The 20448-nt window shown below is 55.1% G+C and overlaps 1 protein-coding gene across 4 annotated transcripts in view; it reads right to left on the bottom strand.

Annotated features, from left to right (window-relative positions):
* SLC12A3 (solute carrier family 12 member 3) overlaps window positions 1-14340 on the bottom strand; it is a 36295-nt gene extending 21955 nt beyond the window's left edge. For 2 of the 4 annotated variants that reach the window (XM_060129925.1, XM_060129928.1), the window contains exons 1-12: window positions 14059-14340; window positions 13476-13622; window positions 11905-11980; window positions 11104-11199; window positions 10648-10787; window positions 10145-10255; window positions 9047-9158; window positions 8107-8237; window positions 3458-3542; window positions 2367-2521; window positions 1977-2084; window positions 1387-1510 (exon numbers count right to left, since the gene is read on the bottom strand). In XM_060129925.1, the coding sequence (XP_059985908.1) occupies window positions 1387-1510; window positions 1977-2084; window positions 2367-2521; window positions 3458-3542; window positions 8107-8237; window positions 9047-9158; window positions 10145-10255; window positions 10648-10787; window positions 11104-11199; window positions 11905-11980; window positions 13476-13622; window positions 14059-14340 (1567 nt within the window). The remainder of the gene's footprint in view (window positions 1-1386; window positions 1511-1976; window positions 2085-2366; window positions 2522-3457; window positions 3543-8106; window positions 8238-9046; window positions 9159-10144; window positions 10256-10647; window positions 10788-11103; window positions 11200-11904; window positions 11981-13475; window positions 13623-14058) is intronic. The other 2 variants (XM_060129926.1, XM_060129929.1) reach the window with 1 other exon arrangement.
* Window positions 14341-20448: the final 6108 nt, after the last annotated feature.

Genomic DNA, 20448 nt, shown 5'->3' with positions numbered 1-20448 from the left:
CAGTGGCTATCACACTTCTTTGTGTGACCACAAATTACAGTAAGAAATACATTTTACAGTGTGACCCAAGACACATGTTCTCTGTTTTCTGAAACCTTGAGACTGTATCGCAGTTCCACCCACAATGGAAACCCACTCAAGAACCGGCTCCTTCCCTTCCCTGTCTCACGAGCCCCTGCCCTGCTGCAACCCCTGGCATCCCTAGACACACTTTTGCATGTGAATCCTTGTCTCAGGGCCTGCTTCTGTGGATCCCAAAACAAGAAAAACAACTCTTATGTGCCAGGCCTTCTGTACATGAGTCCTTTGAATTAGCACAAGAGCCTTGCCCCAGAGCATTTGAGATCGTGATCCTCCATCTGAGGTACAGTCAGAACCACCCAGATAAAATGACATCGAACCCGAGGCAGGGGTGGATGGCAGGGTGAGCAGAAAACATCCAGGAACATCTGGGAATGCCAGGCCTGACTAGGTGTTTCCATTCCCTGCTTGTGGCCCTGCTGCCTCTTCATCTGGTGCAGGATCCAGGAGTATCTAGTGTCCAGAAAGATTCCCTTGAGTGGAAGTGGCTAGACCATTGGGTTATGTCTCATGGCTTGGTGACGCCAGCCTAAGTATTAGAGCAGGGATTCAGCTGTGGCAGGAAGGTGCCCCCCCAGCCTGGGAAGGTTCACCAACAGCTGATCCTGACCCCATTCCTGCATAGGGAGCAGGAACCAGGGGTCATCATGCCAAGGCACGGCGATTGCCCTTGCTTGGTAGGGCCACCTCTCTCCTAGCAAGTTCTGCCTCGTTGGCTAAGTAAATCAGGAAGTACTGGGGAGTGTGCACACATGAGTGTGTGCGTATGTGAATGCATGTGTGTGTGTGTGTGTGTGTGTGTGTGTGTGTGATATATACACATGGTCTCTTCCTGCCCATCTGTGACACACCCTCTATGCATCATTACTCCCATTTTTCAGATGAGGAAACAGAGGCTCTAGGAGGTGAAGTGATTTTTTCCAAGGTCACACAATTGGCATATGGCAAAGCCAGGATAGAAAGTCAATCTAACTAACTGATTAACTGGAATCTTTCTCCTAAGGCAACCCCTACCTTGGAGCCCAAGGGATCCAGCAGCTCAAGGTCTGAGAAATGAGGTTGGTCTAGGTTCTATACCTACAGAGATAGTGATCCAGCTGTTTGTACCAGCTCCCGAGGAGGAGTCAGTCAGCTTGTCCTGTGCTCCCAATGTGCTCCTGGGGGCTAGTTCAGACCTGGGGAGGGAGGTCCCGGCTGCCAGGACACAGGAATGCAGAGCCAGGGAAAGCATGTCGGGCCCTGTCCCCATGGCCCTCACGGCTGGCCGGGAGAGGTGGCAGCCCTGCGTACCCTGTGGCCACTCACCGATGATGATGAAGGCCACAGCAATGGCATAGGCCAGCAGGTAGCCACGCACTGGCTCATTGTTCTTGCCATAGCCTTTGCCGAAGAAGCCGATCAGCGGGTACAGCTGGTCTCTGCACAGGCACTGTGGGCACAGGACGACGGGCTCACCCCCTGGCCGGGACCTGCCCCATCCCCTCCCCTGTGGCCACCTGGACCCCAGGCCCTGCTTGCTCTCTCCGTGACCTCAGCAGGGCACTTCCTGAACTGGGTCCCGGCTTCTGTCTTTTGAAAGGGGACAGATCTCCTGCCCTCCCCACCTCACCACGAAGACTGAAAGGGCAAAAGGGGCTGATCACATCAGAGGGAAACTGGGAGGGGGTTGCAAACGGGGTGCCAGGCTGCACAGAGGGAGTGAGGGGTGGGAAAGGCAGCTGCTCTTCAAAGCTCGGCACAGGAAGGGGCTGCTTCCTGCAAGCGTTTGCTTTACTAGCTCCTTTTCCTTCAGTCTAGACACTGGGTCATATGACTCCTCCAGGCCTTTGTGGCAGTCACCTGGGGCCCCCTGCACCTGGCCTCCTAGACACTCCCGCCCCTTTCCACAGCCTCACCTGGAAAACTTTGGCGGCAGAGACGAGACAGGCCAGGGCTGAGGAGAGGGTGGCCCCAAAGATGCCGGCCGTGATCAGGGGTGCGAAGCCCGACACCATGCTCATGGTCTGCAAGGACATGGGGTTCGGGCCCCCATGGTGAGGGGTGGGGTCCAGAGCCCCCACCCCGGGCACCCCAGTCCCCTCTGCAGGCAGGGGCTGAGTCTGGGAGCTGCCACCTGAGTCTGCAACCCTCACTGGGGACCCAGTGCCCGCCACGGCAAAAACTGGGCCCAGGCCCCTACCTGAAGCTCTTTTCCCAAGCCTGGGGCCAGCCCCCCAAACCTTGTCTACCCCAGCCCAGTCCAGCCTCCACCCGGCCCTCCCTGCCTCTGGCAGGGCCGCGCGTACCTGGTAGTGGTTGATGAGGCCGTAGCGGCAGCTGTGCTGCTGGGAGCACTCAGTAAAGTTCCAGCCGTAGCCACAGGCCAGCCCCTCGCAGGCGCCTGAGCCGGGGGTCACCGTGTCATTCAGGATCCCGGAGGCATCTCGAACCACACAGGAGCCTGAGGAGGAAGGAGGGCGTGGGGAGGCCTCCTTTCCCTCCTCTCCCCTCCCCTCCCCTCCCCACCCCGAAAACGCCAGACGCTTCTGCAGAGGGAGACATGCTGCTGATGGGTCAGCTCTTCCTTTACTTTATGATAATAATGATGATGATGATGACGACGACAATGAGTTTAGCTACCATGCAGGAGCACCTCCGATGTGCCAGGTCCTGTGTTAAGGACTTTAAACGCTCTGGGGAAACAGGTATTACTACTACTTTTATTGTCATTGCCATTCTACAGAGGCACAGGGAGCTTAAGTGACCTGAGGTCACAGTGCCCTCCTTAAAATGGAGAACCGGATCTCAGGCCCTAAGTGGCTAGGACCTGGGCCACGTCCCTTGGCCACCTGCGAGCAGCTCTCCCCACGATGTGGCTATTGGGAGCAAAAGCATATGTGAGGATCTCAGTGAGAGGCGAGTGTCAGCAGCCCAGGCCTGGTCCACAGCCCACCTCTACCACTCAGGCTCTGTGACCTTGGGCAGGTCGCTTAACCTCGCTAAGCCCTTGTTTTCTCCTCCGTCAAGTGGCAGAAATGATAGTGCCCAGATTAAATGCAATAAGGCATGTAAAGGGCTGGGCACGTGGTGATAAGTCAGTTGCTAGAGTCATCTTCCTCCTCCTCCTCCTCATTGTTTTGATCATTATTCCTGGAGTTGGAACATGACTTTTCCTATAGGATTTTCATACCATGGAATCTGTAACCTGAGGTTTGAAGGGACCAGAGGAGCCTGGGGTGATCCCCCATCTCCACCACAAACTACCCCCCAAGGGGCCCCCCAAATAAAGTTCGAGGCTCCACTTCCTGGGGGTGCCATGTCCTCCTGGCCCAGCCATCCTTGTTAGAGAGCCAGGAGGCACCCTGTGACCCCTCCAGGGTCTGGGTCGGCAGCTTACCAATGGTGGCCGAGATGGCTAGGTAGGAAATGGTGGTCCAGAAAATGGCCATGAGCGTTCCCTTGGGGATGGCTATAGCAGGGTCCTGGAGGAGGGAGGGAGAGAGGGCATCAGGCAGCCCCTGGGCCTCCTCCCAGGCCCTGTCCTTGTCAGGCTGAGGGTGGGGCAGCAAACACTGACCTTGACCCACCAGAACCCCCTTCCCCGGGGCACTGAGAGGAAGGCACCTCGAGATTGAGGACCCACAGAGGAGGACAGGACAGAACCAAGGGGACGGCTGAGACCACATTCAGGGCCCTGGGAGCCCAAGGCAGAGAGAGGAACTCCAAGCAGCCCCAGGCCTGGTCCCCGAGGACACCTGGCTGACGCTTGCTCTGGGGGCTGTGAAGGGTGGGGTGAGGTGGAGGGCTCCCGAGTCAGCCTGCCTGGGGTCAAATCCAGGTGATCGCTGGGCAGCGTGCATGTCCTCCCGTGCTTCAGCCCCTCCAGCCTCACAGGGATGCTGGTGAAACCAATTAATCCTTGTCAAGCTCCTAGACCAGGGCCCAGCTCACCAGCTGGGCTCACTGCGTGCAGTCACTATTATGCACCAGTTGATTTGTCTGGTTCCACAGCAATCAGTATATAGACAAGCCCCAAACTCTCTCCTTCCCCTTCGAGAAAGAACTCTGCTGGTGCTTTCCTGGCAGTAGTAGCCGACCTTCACATCCACGTCATGTGTTTCATTCTTCCAGGCACTTTCTCAAACATAGCTTCCTGAGAAGTGGCTGGTGGCGAAACTGAGGCCAGGGAGCTGTGAGCAAGGCCCAGCTCACTGAGCCCCAGCGGCTTGGTCCTGACCACACCAAGGTCCACAGCCTCAGGCCCCCCGGGGGTGCTGATCCTGGGTGGAGTAACGCAGGCTGGGATTTTTATGGCAAGTTTCCCATCCAGGCACAGACCCTAGCTTGGAGGCGAAGGTCACGTTAGTCATAGGAAGTAAATTCGTAAACCTGCCAGGCTTTTCTGGGCCGTTCTGCTCACCGCTCAGCTGGCAGGAAGAATCACAGGTGACAGAGCTTGGAGGGACCATGACACTGTTCAAATTCACTGGCAAGTCGAAGCAAAGCTGGCCATGGTCCAGCTCTCTGCCTCAGACACTCGGAGCCCTGTGCTGGAACCCATGGTCAATCTGTGATGACCAGGCCCTGAACCTGCCCTTAAGGAGCCCTGGCCCAAGTGGAGGAGGTACAGGTGGGATCCTGCCAACACAGGGCAGATGGTGCCCGCCACAGAGAGGATCACAGTGCACTGGGAAACAAGGTGGGGGAGACACTGCCAGGAACGCTGGAAGGCCTCAGGGTGGAGGGGACGATTTACGTGGCTCTGAAGGCACTGGGGTGGCAGGAAGGGCGCGGCGGGTCAGAGAGAAGTGGGAGCAGGGCTGGAGAGAGGCTGGAGGCTCTGGAGCACCCCAGGCTGCTGAGGTCTCTGCTCTGGGGGCCCTGCGACTATGGGCCAGCCAGCCCTGCCCTGAGTCCCTGGTCCCAAGGCCAACAGACCAGGTCAACCTCCCAGATCTCCTATGGTGGGTGGAATAGTGTCTCCCAAAATTCACATTTATCCAGAACCTCAGAATATGACCTCATTTGGGAATAGCATCTTTGCAAATGTAATTAGCTAAGATGAGGTCACACTGGATTAGGTGGGCCCTAAATCCAATGACTGGTGTCCTTGGAGAGGAGAGGACACACAGAGACACACAGAGGAAAGAAGGCCACATGAAGACAGAGGTAGAGATTGGAGGGATGAAGCTACAAGCCAAGGAATGCTCAGGATTGTTGGAAGCTACCAGAAGCTGGAAGAGGCAAGGAAGTATTCTTCCCTAGAGCCTTCAGAGGGAGCATGGCTCTACTGACACCTTTTTTTTGGACTTCTGGCTTCTAGAACTGTGTGAGAATAAATTTCCATTGTCGTCAGCCACCAAGTTTGTGGTAACGTGTTATAGCAGCCCCAGGAAATGAATACACCAGGCTTCCATCCTACCCTCATGTCTCGGCATGAAATCTCAGAGCCCAACTCACAAATCAGGCATATCTGGGTCCACATCTTGCTTGTCTCTTCCTGGCTGTGTGCCTGGGAACAAACCCTTTAACCTCTCTGAGCCTCAGTGTCTCTCCCCCGCTATCTGTGAAATAAGAAGGTAGCCTGGCATGTAGCCAGCACCTGTAAACATAAGCGGTTAGGGGTGGGGACTGTAACGCGACACAACCTGGGACAACACCAGCCTGGCACAGATCCCACGGCAGTCACTAGGAAGTCCCTTGTCTCTGAGCACCCGTCCCCCGCATCAGCAAATTGAGTTAATAATGATTTTCTTGGCCTTAGCACAGGGTGGTTGTGAAGATTAAACCAACATGAGATCATGGTCACGAGACTGCTCTGTAAGCACTAAAGGGTTGGGGGACGTAAAGGATTAATAGTAACAATGACAACTTTGTCATCACCCTTTTAGGTCTCGGCTCACATGTCACCTTCTCAGGAGTCTCTGGTCACCTTGTGTAAATTCACACTATGCTTCTGCACCCCTGACCCAGGGATTGCCTCCCCACTTCTCTGCTTGATTTTTCTCCCCATCGCTCAACCACCATCAGGCAAAATACAGATTTTACTTATTTATTTGTTGATTGTCTCTCTCACTAGCATGTCAGCTCCATGAGGGCAGGAATTTGTGTCTCTTTTGTTTACTGCTGCATCCACAAGACACTGGCCTCAAAGCAGGTGCTCAAAAAATATTGGTTGAATGATGGAGTTGTTGTGACAAAGTTGAGGTCTCTTTGTTTTAGAAACTTGAATTCCAGATCCTCTGACACCTGTGTGTGGGACCCTGGGCAAGCCCCTAACCCTCTCTAAGCTTGGTTTGCTTGTCTGTAACATGGGAGTGATGATGGTAGAAGCTTACAGCTGTCCCACAGATACTATTTTTAAAGAAGGAGGCACCGTGCCGGCCACATGGTAAAAATGACATTGACCTTGACAACCAGCCTTTAGCACTTCCTCTGGGCTGGGCACTGTTGTAAGCACTTTATGTAAATTAGCACGTTGAATCCTTGCTCCCTGCCCTGGGAAGCCAGGGCTGCGTGAGTCCCAGTTTACAGCTGGGGAAGCTGAGGTCCAGAGAGGTTTTAAGGGACTTGCATAAAGTCCCCATGAACGGGAGCTGCTCTTCGCTGAGGACTTACTGTCCCACTGGATGGGCAAGGGGCCAGATCTAGGAGAAAAGTGTCCCTTTAGGGCTTGAGGGCATTTAAGACAGAAGAAGATGCCTGCCCCTGCCCCCAGCTCGGAGACAGTTGCCTGACCCTGATGCCTGCACACTGGGCCGGTTGGTAACCTAAGAAGCTTGATAAAGCATCTAGATAAATCCCCAGGCTATGATGATCTATAACGGGGCTGGGAGGGGAACCAGGCCACCTGAGCACAAGCCCGAGCTCTGCAGAGAACTCGGGGCAGGCAGACCAGGCCCCTGCTGGCTGCTCCCCAGAGAAGGGAGAGGAGCCGGGCAAACACAGCCTCCCTCCGATTTCCAGGTCCTGCTAGAGCCACGCTGCAAATCGAGATTGCCTCCAGTGCACAATTCTTAATTCATTTAAGAAAATGCATCAGGGAGCACCTTTCGAGCGGGACTGAGATGGAGGGTGAAGGTCCCCAGCACAAAGCCAGGCTTCTCACTGTTCATCCCCACTCGTGTACCAGCTCCTTTGATAACCTCCCTCTGGCAAAGATGCCGCTGGCTTTCTCGTCTCTCAGAGCCCAGCTTCAGCCCCACCTTCAGCCAGAAGTTTTGCTGGAGCCCCTGCCACCTCAGTCTGCACTTCTCCCCCACTTGTGCGCATTGTACTTCTGCTCTAACACTTCCCATTTGCCACATCCCACCACTGTTCACTCAACACACAGGCACCAAGCACCTAGGACGCGTCAGACCCTGAGCTGGGCATAGGGACATAGAGGTAGGCCCCAGTTCTCCAGATGCGGTGGGGCAGAGACATAAGTGGCCTGACATCACTAAATTAGAGGAACCAAGCCTCTGACAGAAGGGCTGGGAGAGGTGTAAGGATGGAGGCTTTAATTTGCAGGAGGAACAGAACTTTACAAGGTAAAGAAATGAGGAGAGCGAGTCCCAGGTAGAGAGCACAGCAGAGGCAAAGGTGTGGAGGAGGGACAGGGCAACAGGGGCAAAGCAGTAGATCCTCAGGGCTGGGGCAGGGGTCATGGGAACAGCAACAGTTCCCACGGGGCTGGGGCCTCACATGCCCTGCCAAGGAGCCTGCCCGCATCAAGACGATGGAGAGCCCTGGGAGGATGTGCCCGATCCCGTCTGAGTTTTGGAAGGTCAAGCTGGGTCAGTCTTCCCCTTAGGCTGGGAGTCCCAGGATCGAGGGAGGAGACTAGCCCCTTTGGGGGTGACCCTCAAGGCCTAGAGTGCAGTGGTGCCAATCAACAGCCTCAGAATGGAGTGGGATGAATGGGATGGATTTGGGTTGGCTTGGATTGCGTCACACAGAAGTTTAGAAGCTGTGGCCCTGGGGTCTCAGGGCTCCGCTCAGTGCCCAGTGGGACATCCTGGTAGGATAGGGCCAGGAGGCAGGAGGGCTGGGCGTCTTGCTCACCTTGAGGTCCCCGGAGATGTTGGCTCCCGCCAGGATGCCCGTGGCCGAAGGGAAGAAGATGGAAAACATCCCGAAGAAGCTGCCGTCCACGCCCCGCCAGTCAGGCACCAAGTTCTGGGCAAAAATGTCCGCTGGAAAAACAAGGCCTGAGTCAGGGCCTCCTGGAAGGCCTGGGCACCCTCTCTGGGCCCAGCCGGGCGGGCAGGAGGTTCCCATGGCAGCTCCTGGCTGTGGGGGTCGGGGGTGCCAGCCTCCCCATGTAACCGAGCAGGACCCTACGGGGCCTTCCCAGAATTGACCCCCACCCATGTCCTCTGCCTGCCTTTTGTCTGTAGATAAGCTTTAGTCAAAGAATACATTTAATCAGAGAAGTGAGAACATGCAGGAAGAAAACAGTCAAGCAAGACAAAATAATAGTAGCTTAACCATTAAACAAAGTCAAGGACTTTTAGTTCCTCCTCAAGGGCTATAGATAATATTCTGGGCCAGATCCTTTGAGCTGTTTTGCAGCTACTGAAACCCCCATCAGGTGGGAGAAGTTAACTGCGTGCTGCCCACAAGCACGTAGATCCCAGACCAGCTGCAACCAGAAGGCTGATGATGTTGACTCCCGATTACCTCACCACCAGCCAATCAGAAGAATGTCCACCAGCTGATCACACCCCCCCCCCCCACTCTATCTTTATAAACCTTTCCCTGAAAGCTTTCAGGGAGTCTGGGTCTTTTAAGCACTTGCTGCCCTGGACTCCTTGCTTGACCCTGAAATAAACGCTGCACTTTCCTTCACCACAACCCAGTGTCAGTAGATTGGCTTTACTGCACACGGGTAAGCGGACCCAAGTTTGGTTCGGTAACACCGGTGCCCACATAATGGGCCAGATTGGTGGGCAGACTGTCCCTGTCCCCAGATCCACGGGCAGTGGCCCCAACCCGCACGTACCCCGGTAGCTGAAGAAGCCTTTGGCGGCCTTGTCCTCAGAGGGGGGAATCAGTGTCCCAACCAGGTAGTTGGCAAAAGAGACCATGATGACGAGGAAGAAGAGCACCTGGGCCTGGGAGGAAGGGAGCCTGGAGGTCAGACGGTCTGGCTCCGCCTGTTCAGGGAGCCCCAGCAGGGAAGAGCTTGCCCCAGGTCCCTTACTCTCTCATTCATTCATTCATTCACTCATTCAACACCCATTACTCCACAGGCTCTGTTCTAGGAGCTGGCGACATAGCAAGGCTCCTGTCTTGCTGATAAATAAGGAGGACGAATCTAGAGTAAGAACAGGGGGTGTCCCGGGGACTGGGTTGAGGCTACTTTAGCAGGGTGGCCTGAGAAGGTGTCTTCAAGGGTCCTAAAGGAGGAGGATAATGGAGCAGCAGAATGATGGGGGCATAAGCTTGGTGCATTCAAAGAACAGTGGGGAGGTGGTGGAGCTGGAGGTCAGAGCCAGGGGGTGAGAGGTGGGGCGGCCGGGGCCTGGGCTGTGCTCGTCAAGGCTGCTGGCTGTGGCCCAACATCTCTTCCCTTATTTCATGCTGAACCTCTGACTCGGGGCTTGGGATAGGTTCAGATGAAGACCACGTTTCCCCAGCCCCCTTACGGTGAGGTGTGGCCATGGACCATGTTCCGGCCAACGGGAAGTGAGCAGAAGGAATATGTACAACTTCCAGGCTGGGACAGAAAAGGAAAGGGGAAGGGGATTCTCTCCTTTCCACCCTCTTTCCCCTTCCTGCTGACTGGGCTGTGGACATGGAGGTGGGGGCCGTCATGGGCCAGGTGGATGAGGGCCACACCCCAGGGATAGAGAGGCCACAGGATGGAAGGCGCCTGAATACCTGGTCCCCAGGGGCCACACACACCTGGACTGTTCCATGAGAGAGAAATGAACGATTCTGGCTTAAGGCCCCCTTCCTTAGGGTCTGTGTCACAGCAGCAGAACTTAAAGCTCATCTGACACACACAAGAGGCAGAACCAAGACTGGGACCAGGTCCCGCGATTCCCGCTTCTGCACTCGACCGTGCCCACATCCCTCCCCAACATCCTGTCCTTACCTTGGACTCCCACTCCATGCCAGCCAGGGAGATGGCCAGCAGCAGAGTGACGGTGACCACGCCAACGATGCGGATGTCATTGGTGGGGTCCACGATGGGCGAGCCGTACTCCTGGGGGAGGTGACAGGCTAGGCTGCGTGCTGCCTCTGAACAGCCCACCCCACCCCCCAGGCTCCTCCACCGTGATTTACCTCATTTATGGTTGCCCTCTCATAGGAAAACACAAACTCAAACTCCTCCCCTGCCCACAAGTCCTCCAAAGCAGCTACTGCATGGGTCTGGACAATTTGGCCCTAAAGGCAACACGCAACCCTGAAGGAGACTTCTGGGGACAGTCTTTATTTGAAGAGATCATCAGAGTCACCCACAATGATCGGACTGTGGCTTTGGTCCCTAAAGGCCAAATTGGGTAGAGGGGCAGGAAGGCCCGGCCCAGAAGGTGTGGAGGAGAATGTGGCAGGCGGCCGGGGCTCTGTCTGCCCGGGGTCCAGCCCCTACCTCACCTGGAGCAAGTCCTGCACGGTCTCTGCGAAGCCCACAGTGTGCATGGCCACACCCACAGCGTTGGCGAAGGCAAAGATGAGGCCGATGGAGCCCCCTAGCTCTGGGCCAAGACTCCGGGAGATGAGGAAGTAGGTGCCGCCTATTGGGAACAGAGCCAGGAGCCATGAAACCAGAGGAGTCACCTGGCTGGGGTGGACTTGGGGCAGGCAGAGCTGAGGCTGGGAGGGGGTGAGCATGGGGCCCAGGGGGTTCATGGAGCAGGAGGCAACCAAGGCCATCCCATCCCATAGGTGTGGAGAGCCTGCCCGAAGCCTACATCTGGAATCAACAGGGGCAGCCTGGGGTGTCCCTGTCTGGGTGGGGGTGGAGGGTAGGGAGTGGTTCAGAGACCCGTTCCCGGGGTGAATACTCGGGGACCTACACGAGGAGGACCTTGGGGCTGGGGAGGGGCCCACCTGACTTGACCTTGCCGTTGGTGGAGATGGCCGAGATGGAGAGGCCCGTGATGGAGGTCACCGTGACCGAGAGCAGGATGATGATCCAGGTCAGGACTGTGGGGGTGGGCGGGGAGGTGATCGCCCCAAAACTCAGTCAGGGCATTTCTCAGAAGGAGCCATTTGAGGAACCTGAATCAGCCAACTGATTCACCACATGACTTAAGTCACTTTCCTTCTCTGAGCCTCACTTTTCTCATCTGAAAAATGGGTCTCTGTCTACCTCCTGGTATATTCTAAATAGCCAGGGAGCTGATAAGCCAACATGTAAAGAATCATTACATAAGGAAGGGTAGGTATCCTCTCTTAATAATAAAAAATAAAGTAATAGTTACCACTTGATGAGCACCTCTGGGTGCCAAACCCTGTGCTGTTTTATGTGCATCAGAGGAACCCCACAATAGATCTGTGAGGTGGGGACAGTTATTGCCCCCATTTAACTGATGAGGAAACCAAAGCTCAGAGAGGTTAAAAACTTGTCCAAGGTCACACAGCATGGTACAGAGCTAGCAGCTGGTCTGTCCACAGTGTGAGTTCCTAACCCAGATGCTCTGCAGAAGAAACTTGGCTCCAAGAGGTTAAGTGACTTACTGAGGGCAAACCGAGCCAGGGAGAGCCCCCAGGCCTGCTGACTCCACGTCCAGTGCTCCTTGGCCACACTGCCCTGACCTCTGTAACCCAAGTTCAAAATTGCTCCCGTGGAGCCTGGGAGGACCAGGACCCGGGCGCACCGTCCCCCTGCCCCCCAGAGGCAGCACTCACCAATGCCTGCCTGGGCGGTAATCCAGGGGAGCCGCAGATAGAGGATCACACCCCAGATATTGAGCATGCAACGGATCTGGGAGGAGAGGGGGGTCAGAGGCCACCTGGGGGGGGCTGAGTACACCAAGGTCAAGCACATAAGTCCCTGTCCCCAGTCTTGGCATGGCATCGGGCACCTAGGGGACACCTGGGTTCTTTCCTTGCTTCACCCACTTTAGTGGATGCCCACTTCAGTGCCTCTCTGGTTCTGTGGGGCAGGGAGGGGAGGGGTACCCAGAGACCCCCCTGTCCCTCCCACCACTCTCCTACCCTCCTTCCATCGAGGCCTGAGGATGGGCAGCAAGCATTATCACCCCTCACCCTGCTCCAAGCCCAGGGTCCTGTGTCTGCCAGCCCCATTCATGGCCCAGTGGCCAGCTGTTGGCCCAGAGCCTGGCATTCAGGGGGAACTCAGCAAACGCCAGCTGAGCCAATGCCCTACATACAAGCAGAAATCAGGGCTCAGGTGGCTTTGACTTCAGCTTCCGAATTTAAAGCAAAGCCAGACGCCACAGCTGAGGCTGGAATCCCATGTGGGAGGGGCTGGTGTGGTCTTTGACCCCAGCTACGTCTTGGGGTGGGGGACATATGGCATTTACAAGCCCAGGGGGATTTCTTTTTTCTTTCTCTTTTCTTTTTCTTTTTTTTTTTTAAGCCTTTAAAAATTTTTTGAATGTAATTTATTTTAAAAAATTGAGGTATAGTTGATTTACAATATTATATTAGCTTCAGGTATATAACATAGTGATTCAAAATTTTAGGCCTGGGAAATTTCGAAGGCCCTCCATATGCTCTGAGGTACTGAATGGGCCCACACCAGGCTCTGGCCACCACAGTGAGGGAGGGAGACCCAGACTCCGGATTACGGGCCTCTGGAGCTAGAGGGGGGTTGACTGTTCAGATGGAGAAAGAGGCACAGCCAAGCAGGCAGTTGGCAGAACCCAGGCTTCCTGCCTCCCAGAGCGGGAAGCTTTCTCCTAGATCTCATGCGATCCCCTCTGTAAAGTGCCATAATGTCTTCCAAAGCCAAGTACATTAGATTGTTTGCTATCTTGGGGTCTAAAACAGCAAACCTTCTCCTTCCCAACGTGGAGAATGAGAAAACAATGTTGTGGATTTGTGTTTAGTACTGCCCTCTGGTGGCTCTTTGGGGAAACACAGTTTCTCTCAATAACTCCAAGGTGGGCATTCATCCAAGCGCTTTACATCTATTAATTCATTGAATGCTCATCATTTCATAGACGATGAAAGTGAGGCATAGACAGGTTAAGTAACTTGTCTAAGGTCACATGATGACTGAGCAGACAAATAGAGATCTTCCCCAGGGTTAGGTCTCAGTCTGGGAGGTAAACGGAGGTCAGGAAGTACAAAAGCAGAGAAAATTTGAGGTCACTAGGCAGATGGGGAAACTGAGGCCCGGGCTGAGTCTTGGGTCTGCCTTGACTACTAAGGCCCGAGAGTCCAAGCTGAGCCTGAATGGAGCTCTGTCACCCTACCCCCATCCCTGAACATCCCATCCACGCCCCACTCACCATCACTCCCTTGACCCAGCCAAAGCGCACAGGCTCCTCAGGGTTCTTCTCGCCGTTGGTACCTGCCTCATCCTCCACCAGCCCATCGGTCATCTCATGGCTGGGCCGGCTGTCAAAGGCCAGGGCATGCAGGTGGCTGCCTTCCTGCTGGGAGCGCAGAGACCGTGGGTCAGGCAGGCAGGGGTCATGACAATCCAGCTCCCCCGCCTCCCCACCCTCCACCGTCCAGCCTCCCAAGCAGCAAACCAGCAAGCCCCGTCTCTGCTGCAGACCTTTCTTACCCTCCTCTCCCCATCTCCTTTAGGTGAGTGTAAACTCTGTAAACTTCCACTGACCGGGAGCTCATTACCTCTCTGGGCAACCCTAGATTGCTTGACTGGGTCGCCAATGACTGGGCAATGAATATTACATGTGCCCAGAGCTTTACAGCTCCCATACCCGCGTTCCATGTGGGCCTCTCAACCCATGAGGAAGACACCTGTTTGTCCCCATGACACAGATGACAGAGCCAAGGCTCAGAGAGGTTAGGTAACTGGTCAAGGTCACACAGCAGGAAGGGCCACTCCTCTGGGACGGTGTTTACCTTGAGGAAGGAGTGCAGGTCGGCCAGCGTGGGCCGGGCCTTTCGGGGCTCGCCGGGCAGGGTGCTGTTGGCATAGTGCTCGTAGGCAGGCACCACATCGATAGTGTTGTAGCCAAAGGTGCGCATGTAGAAGGTGCTGCCGTGGGTCAGGTGGCTGGGGTGGCTGCTCTCATAGGCGGCCGGTGGGGGGGGCTCATCGCCCCCCAGCAACGTGCTGATGGTGAAGCGCCCACTGCACAGAGCAGGGTCCCTGGGCATCTCCGACACTGGCAGCTCTGCCATTGTGGCTCTGGGTGTCGGGGGAGGGGGCCAGGGTCGGCGGGTACACGCAGGGTGGCTTTATAGGCTGGGTCCACAGCAGGGAGGAGGCGGAGAGGTTGGCCCAAACCGCCCACAGCTGGCGAGCAAGGTCCCTGGACGGGGTGGGAGGCAGAGCACGTGCCTGATGCTGTCCTACCCACCATCAGATCTTGGAGATAGCAACATGGCCTTGGACTGGGAGCCGGGGCTGGGTCAGCAGAGAAGGGGGGCATGCCCAGCCCCTGGGTCCTAGAGAGGCTCTTCTGAGTTTGGGGGCAGTGGACATCAGCAGCCGGACCCTAGGAAGGAGTGTTCACCAAGAGGATCCTTAGGGACCCTACGAGGGTCCCCAGAGACAGCCTGATGGCCTGAGGACCCACTCCACGCAGGTTCAAAAACCTCTTGTTTCAGTATATGGTATTTAGTTTTATATTTTGTTTATTTAGTATGTTCGAATAGATGAACCATATGACATTTAAAAAGATACACACACACACACACACACATATAAAAGGTTAGTCTCTCTTACTATGAGAGAGGTAGTGTGGTGGCCACCTGATGTGCCACCAGAAAAGAAGGACAACCCCCAGCTGCTGCGAGGGGTCTCAGTGTCAGCTCCTATGGCAATGGCCTTGCCTACGGCTGAGGTCCCCCATGGAGCTCTCATCCAATGATAGGTGCGGGATGCAAAGGCCTGATGCCCTGCCCCCAGATCTGAGGAGCCACCCCACCTCCAGAAGTCCCCAGGGTCAGCTGAGGCTTTGTCTACACAGCAGCCCACTCCTCCCTCTGTCCTGTCCTGCTTCCTTCTCTTCTCGCCAGAGGTCCTGACCCCAAGAGCTCTACTGGTGAGTGCCCTGCAGGCTCACCTTTGTCTCAGAGCCTGCTTCCTGGGGGTGGGTGGCCTAAAGCTCACAGGAAAACCACTCATCTCTTTGTTATCCCTGCTGCGTTTTGCATCTTTCAGCCATTCAACTAACAAACCTTATTGACCATCGACCATGTCATGGGTGGAGACAGGAGGCAGGAACACAGACGGCGGGCACAGGCCTACGTTCACAGGGCTGCTGAGTTAGTGGGGGAAACGGACCTGGAAAGAGACCAGCCCCGCTCTGTGAAGAGGGCGGCGATGGGAGAGATACACATGGAGGAGGGTCAGGGTGGGGACAACCAGGGACAGGACAGACCCCTGACCGGAGTCTTGGAGGACAAGCTGCTCTTCTGAAGGCAGGGGATGGATGGAGGCCTCAAGGCCACCACCAGCCACAGGCTTCTAAGCTTGGCTTATGCCCAGGCTCTGGCCCTCCTCATGAGGGACACACTTTCTCTACCTCCCTGCCCTGCCTCTCAGACCTGAGCCGGGCTCTCAAAGCTCACCTACGTCCCCAGAGACCAGCTCTGAGATGCTCAGAGCCCCCTGGGGCTCCATGACGTCCATCAGCAAGTCAGCACCAGTGGACTGAGAACTTGCGGGGGGCCTGGCTGGCTTCTGCCGCCCCCTCACTCCTGGTTCAGAGGGGCCCAGGACAGGAGGAAATGCTCAGACTGTGTTAGGTAGCAAGCTGCGTTAGGGAATCACCCCTCTAAGATGAAGGTGCTTCAATTGGGGTCCAGGAGCCCCACAAATTTGTAGACAAGTTTTCATACCTAAGTGCATTTTCCTGGAAAGGGGGGCATAAAGTTCATCCAAGTTGCTAGAAGACCAGTCCGTGGGGGCAGGGATCTGGGCCCATCTTGTTCACTGACATTCCCAAGCAGTTAGAACAGCACAGAGCAGGTCCTCATTAAACGCTTGTTGAATGAGTAACGAAGGGAAGCCAGAACCAAAGAGAGGCTGCCACAGAAACCCTTGGCTGACAGAACTACCCCGGGGGCGGGGATGGGGACAAAGGGTAGGTCCTCGGGGTCCTCCCAGCTCAACCAGGCACAGAGGTGAGCTGAGGACGGCTGGTCCTCGATGACAAACCCAAAAGATTATGATCACTGTGCACTGTTTTGCAAAGTTGATATATTTACTATGTGTTCAATTCTTTAAAAGACTCTTCTCGGGGCTCCCCAGACCCTCAGACTCGCCTACTCCCTCTCCAGGACGTCTGGCCCCTCCTCAGAGAGGCTTCTGCAGGAGGGTGTCTCCAAGCCCAAGCCAGCTGCCAGCACGGGGGAAGGCTCCAAGGTGAGGACTCCAGGGCCAGGACCACAGCTGTGGTCAGTTTTCCACCTTCCCTGCAGCGCCCTGCCCCATCTGCCAATTACTCCTTCCCTCCCACGGGGCCTCAGGGTAGAGCTTACAGACCTTATCGCCCTCTCCATCTTTAACTGCCACTTGATTGGTGAAAATCACAGCTGCCCAACACCCCCTTATGCCGTCCCTACATACCCTGTACCCGGAGCAGCTGTGGAAAATTCGTGATTAAGATCTCAGGCGAGGAAGTGGTCAGAGGGACCAAGGCTGGTTTCCAGCAGCACTGGGGCCCCGGCAGAATGAGGGCCCACAGCTTTGCTGGATGACCTTGAGCAAGCCACTTCCTCCCCTTCTACAATCCCAGGCCTGGGTCAGCTCCAAGGTCCCTTCCAGCCCTGGAGGGGAGCATTTGCTTTTTCGAGAAGCCTTTCCTGTGCCCCCCATACCTGTATGTCTCTGGGTGGGGGGATTTAAGCAGGACCCCTCAAAAGGCTTATCAATAGGACAGTTGAAGGGACTGTTGGAACTCCTTGTCCCAAAGCACAGATGCCAAAGAAAGGGGCTTCCTGCCCTTGGATGGAAGTCCATCCCTTTGAGAAATGCTCACAGAGGCACTCTTCTTGATGGGAGCACCATGTGGGTCACACACGACTCCTGCCTTCCAGGGCTTCAGCTGCCAGGTTGCCCAGAGCCTGTCAGGTCTGAGACCAGGAGTGGAAGTTGGAGGAACCCTGAGTGAAACCCTGGGATTTGGCCTCAGGGGCTGTCAGGCTCCCGTCTCAGTTGTCAGTTTCTCCAGGGCTCTGAGCAAGTCGTTCCCTCAGCCCCCTCAGCCCCCACTTAGCAGCCAAATGGAAATGACACCTACATCAGGCTGGCTCTCACTCACTCAAGGGCCCCTGGCTGGGTGACTTAGGGCCCCTGGACTCTCCCGGATCTCGGAGGAGGAAGAATGGGGTATTAAAGGAACAGAAAGACTCAGGAAACTCCCTGGAAGGGAAAACCCCAGGCACAGGGGGCTGAAATGGTGAGGACAGAAGGGCCTGCTGTCTTCACAGCCACTGAGGCACCTAAGCCTTTATGCACCAGGACTGGAACTCACAGCCTAGCCTGGCAGACTAACCAGCAAGGAGATCGCAGCAACTGGCTAGCAGAGGAGGGAGGCTGCCCTGGAGGAGGGGGAGCCTTGAGGGGAGACGTAGGCAAGGATGGAGGGGGCTCTGGGTCATGGGGGCTTGGGAAGGCACGGTCAGTGGGAGGGACCAGGTGGTGGGACTGGAGCTCACAGTGCCATGGTGGGCGGGGGAGGGAAGAAATGGTGGGAGATGAGGCTGAAAGTGGTCCGATTGTTTCTTCAGTCACTCACATTTATTGAGTGCCTACTGCATACCATACCCTGTGCTAGGTAAGGAAGGCACCACGGGGAACAAGACAAAGGCCCTGCCCTCCTGGAGCTCACATTCTAGTGAAAGAGACAGACAAGCAGTAAACAAGCAATCATCATGGTACATTCAGTGATAAGTGCTATGAAGAAAACAAAGCTTTTTTTTTTTTTTAAAGGAGGGGCATTTAGGCCTCTCTGAGAATGAGAATTTTGAGCTGAGATCCAACAATAAGGAGGAGACACCCATAAGTGAGCAGGTGTGAGCACAGGGGTTCCAGAAAGAGGAGAGAGCATGTGCAAAGGCTCTGGGGTAGGAGTGTGGCTGGGGATTCAAGATGGCAAGGAGGCCAGGATGGCAGGAGCCGAGGGACTGAGGAGATGGGTTTGAGACATGGAAGGGGGGACACCAGGCCTTATAAGCCAGGGTTAGAAGTTGCACGTTCTATTATGTGATGGTCAGATTTATATTTTTCAAAGTTCACTTTGGTCATTGTGTGGAGATTGGATGGAGGGAGGCAAGGGCAAAGCAAGACTAGTGGGGCCACTGTGGGTGCATGAAGGTGGTGGCCGGGCCGGGGAGTAGATGTGGATGGCAGGGTCGTGAGAAGTGTTGGGAGTTGAGATGTATTCTGAAGGCAGAGCCAATAGAACCAGCACACGGATTCATGTAGGACAGGAGTTGGAGAGAAGAGGGGAACAGGGAGGACTCTATGGGGGAAATGTGGTGTCATTTCTGAGTAGGGACACCTGGCAAGGAGGGCCTTGAATGCCAGGGTAGGAGACTGGCCTTTGTCCTGGGGAATCAGATCTCATCTGTTTCTGGAAAGCTGGTGGGGAGCATAGTGGGGTGGTGAGCAGTGCCAGGAAGAAAGAACAGGGCCAGGGAGGGCCGGGAGGGGCTCTGGTGACAGTCAGGCAGAACAGACAACTGCACAGCTCTGAGCCCTTGGGCTCATCCCTGACTGCACACAACACTCAACCATCTCACTGGGGCCTCTGACAAATGCTGACTCCCCCACTGGAGATGCTATGGGCCTGGGGCCGAAAAGGGGGTGAGGGGCCGGCATCAGTATTCTTAGAAATCTCCCCAGGTGGAACTGGGCAGTCAGGCTGAGACCCAGTGGGCTAAAGAGAACAATCTTTCACACGCAGACTGCCCACCCCCACACCAACCCCCGCCCCATCCCCACGTCCACATCCGCCCCGGTCCCACGAGGCTCGCCTGGAGAGGATGGGTATGATGCAACCCTGGTGTCGTGAAATAGCCGGGTAAGAGGATGCGCTGCTCGTCGGCCTGATTCACAACACCAGCTGCAGCAACGATACCAGAACTCGGCGAGCTTCCTCCTCTGGATGTGGCTCCGAGGGTTTGAGGCAGTGATGACAAGCCTGGGCAAACATCCTCCCCGACCGATGGCTGCCCTCGGCCAGCGCCATGCAGAGGCCCAGGGCTGCAAATGATGGAGGCTGGGTCCCTGCCCACAGGGGGGGCGCACAGACTTGATGGTAGTGAGGAAGTGGGGAGCAGACACAAAACCCTGTATACAGTGTAGGGGGAAGGGCAACAATGGAGGTGTCTGGCACTGGAAAGGTCTGGGAAGCCAGAGGCTGACTGCAACCTCTGCAAGCAATCAGGACCAAGAAAACTGAGATTTCTCTTGAGCCTTGCAAACCACATAAGTGTGTCTATTGCAATCCTGGTCCTTCTATCCGGACAGTGTTACAGCAGTTGAACACTGAAGTACCTTGAAGCTACTGGCAGCTAAAGCAAAAGGGAAACATGTTTGATGATTAAGATATTTTCATTGTTAAAGGAACAACTCCTGGTTCCTTTTTCTTCACGGTTAGACTTGCTTTTTTAAAAAAGTCTTTTTAGCCAAATTCATTCCACAGTAATTGTAGGTAGTAATAATGTATTAGACACAGCCTGGCTGTTTTGGAGGATACACAGAAGGACAGGGCACAATGTCCTCAAGTAGCATATAGTTCCTCAGAGGAGGTAACGACCACAAGAGCCACAACCCAAGGCCCAAAGGCAGAAATCCCTGATAAAATGCTACATGGGTTCAGAGAAGGGACGACTTCCTCTGGCTGGGGTAATGATGGAGTGGGATGTATGAAGTAGCACAGTTAGAATAAAGGTAAAAAGAGATAAACAAACATTTAAGGCAGGAGAGTGCCATGTGTTAGCTTGGAGCTTCCTGGCAGCCAAGGCAAAAAGTAGAATCATAATCAGTAGTCACTATCTGATAAAAAGAGATTTCACTTTTTTTCCCCCTCTTCCTCTTCTCATAAAGAAAATAAATCTCCATCAACCCTTGATCCCTCCACCCAAACTTGGAAAAGATTCCAAAACAAGGGTGGCTTGAGCTCATTCCTGCTGCATCAACACAAACTGAAGCCGTGATTCTAACAGAAATTCGGTCCTGTAGTCACAGGCATGACCATGTGCTCTTCACCCTGATGACTCAGCCTATGTGCTCTCCAAGAGACCAAGGAGCCAAACCCATTGTTTCTCCTAGCC

This window comes from Lagenorhynchus albirostris, chromosome 19 (assembly GCF_949774975.1).
Source record: "Lagenorhynchus albirostris chromosome 19, mLagAlb1.1, whole genome shotgun sequence".
NCBI classification, from domain to species: domain Eukaryota; kingdom Metazoa; phylum Chordata; class Mammalia; order Artiodactyla; family Delphinidae; genus Lagenorhynchus; species Lagenorhynchus albirostris.
This window is presented reverse-complemented; position numbering and strand designations above follow the sequence as displayed.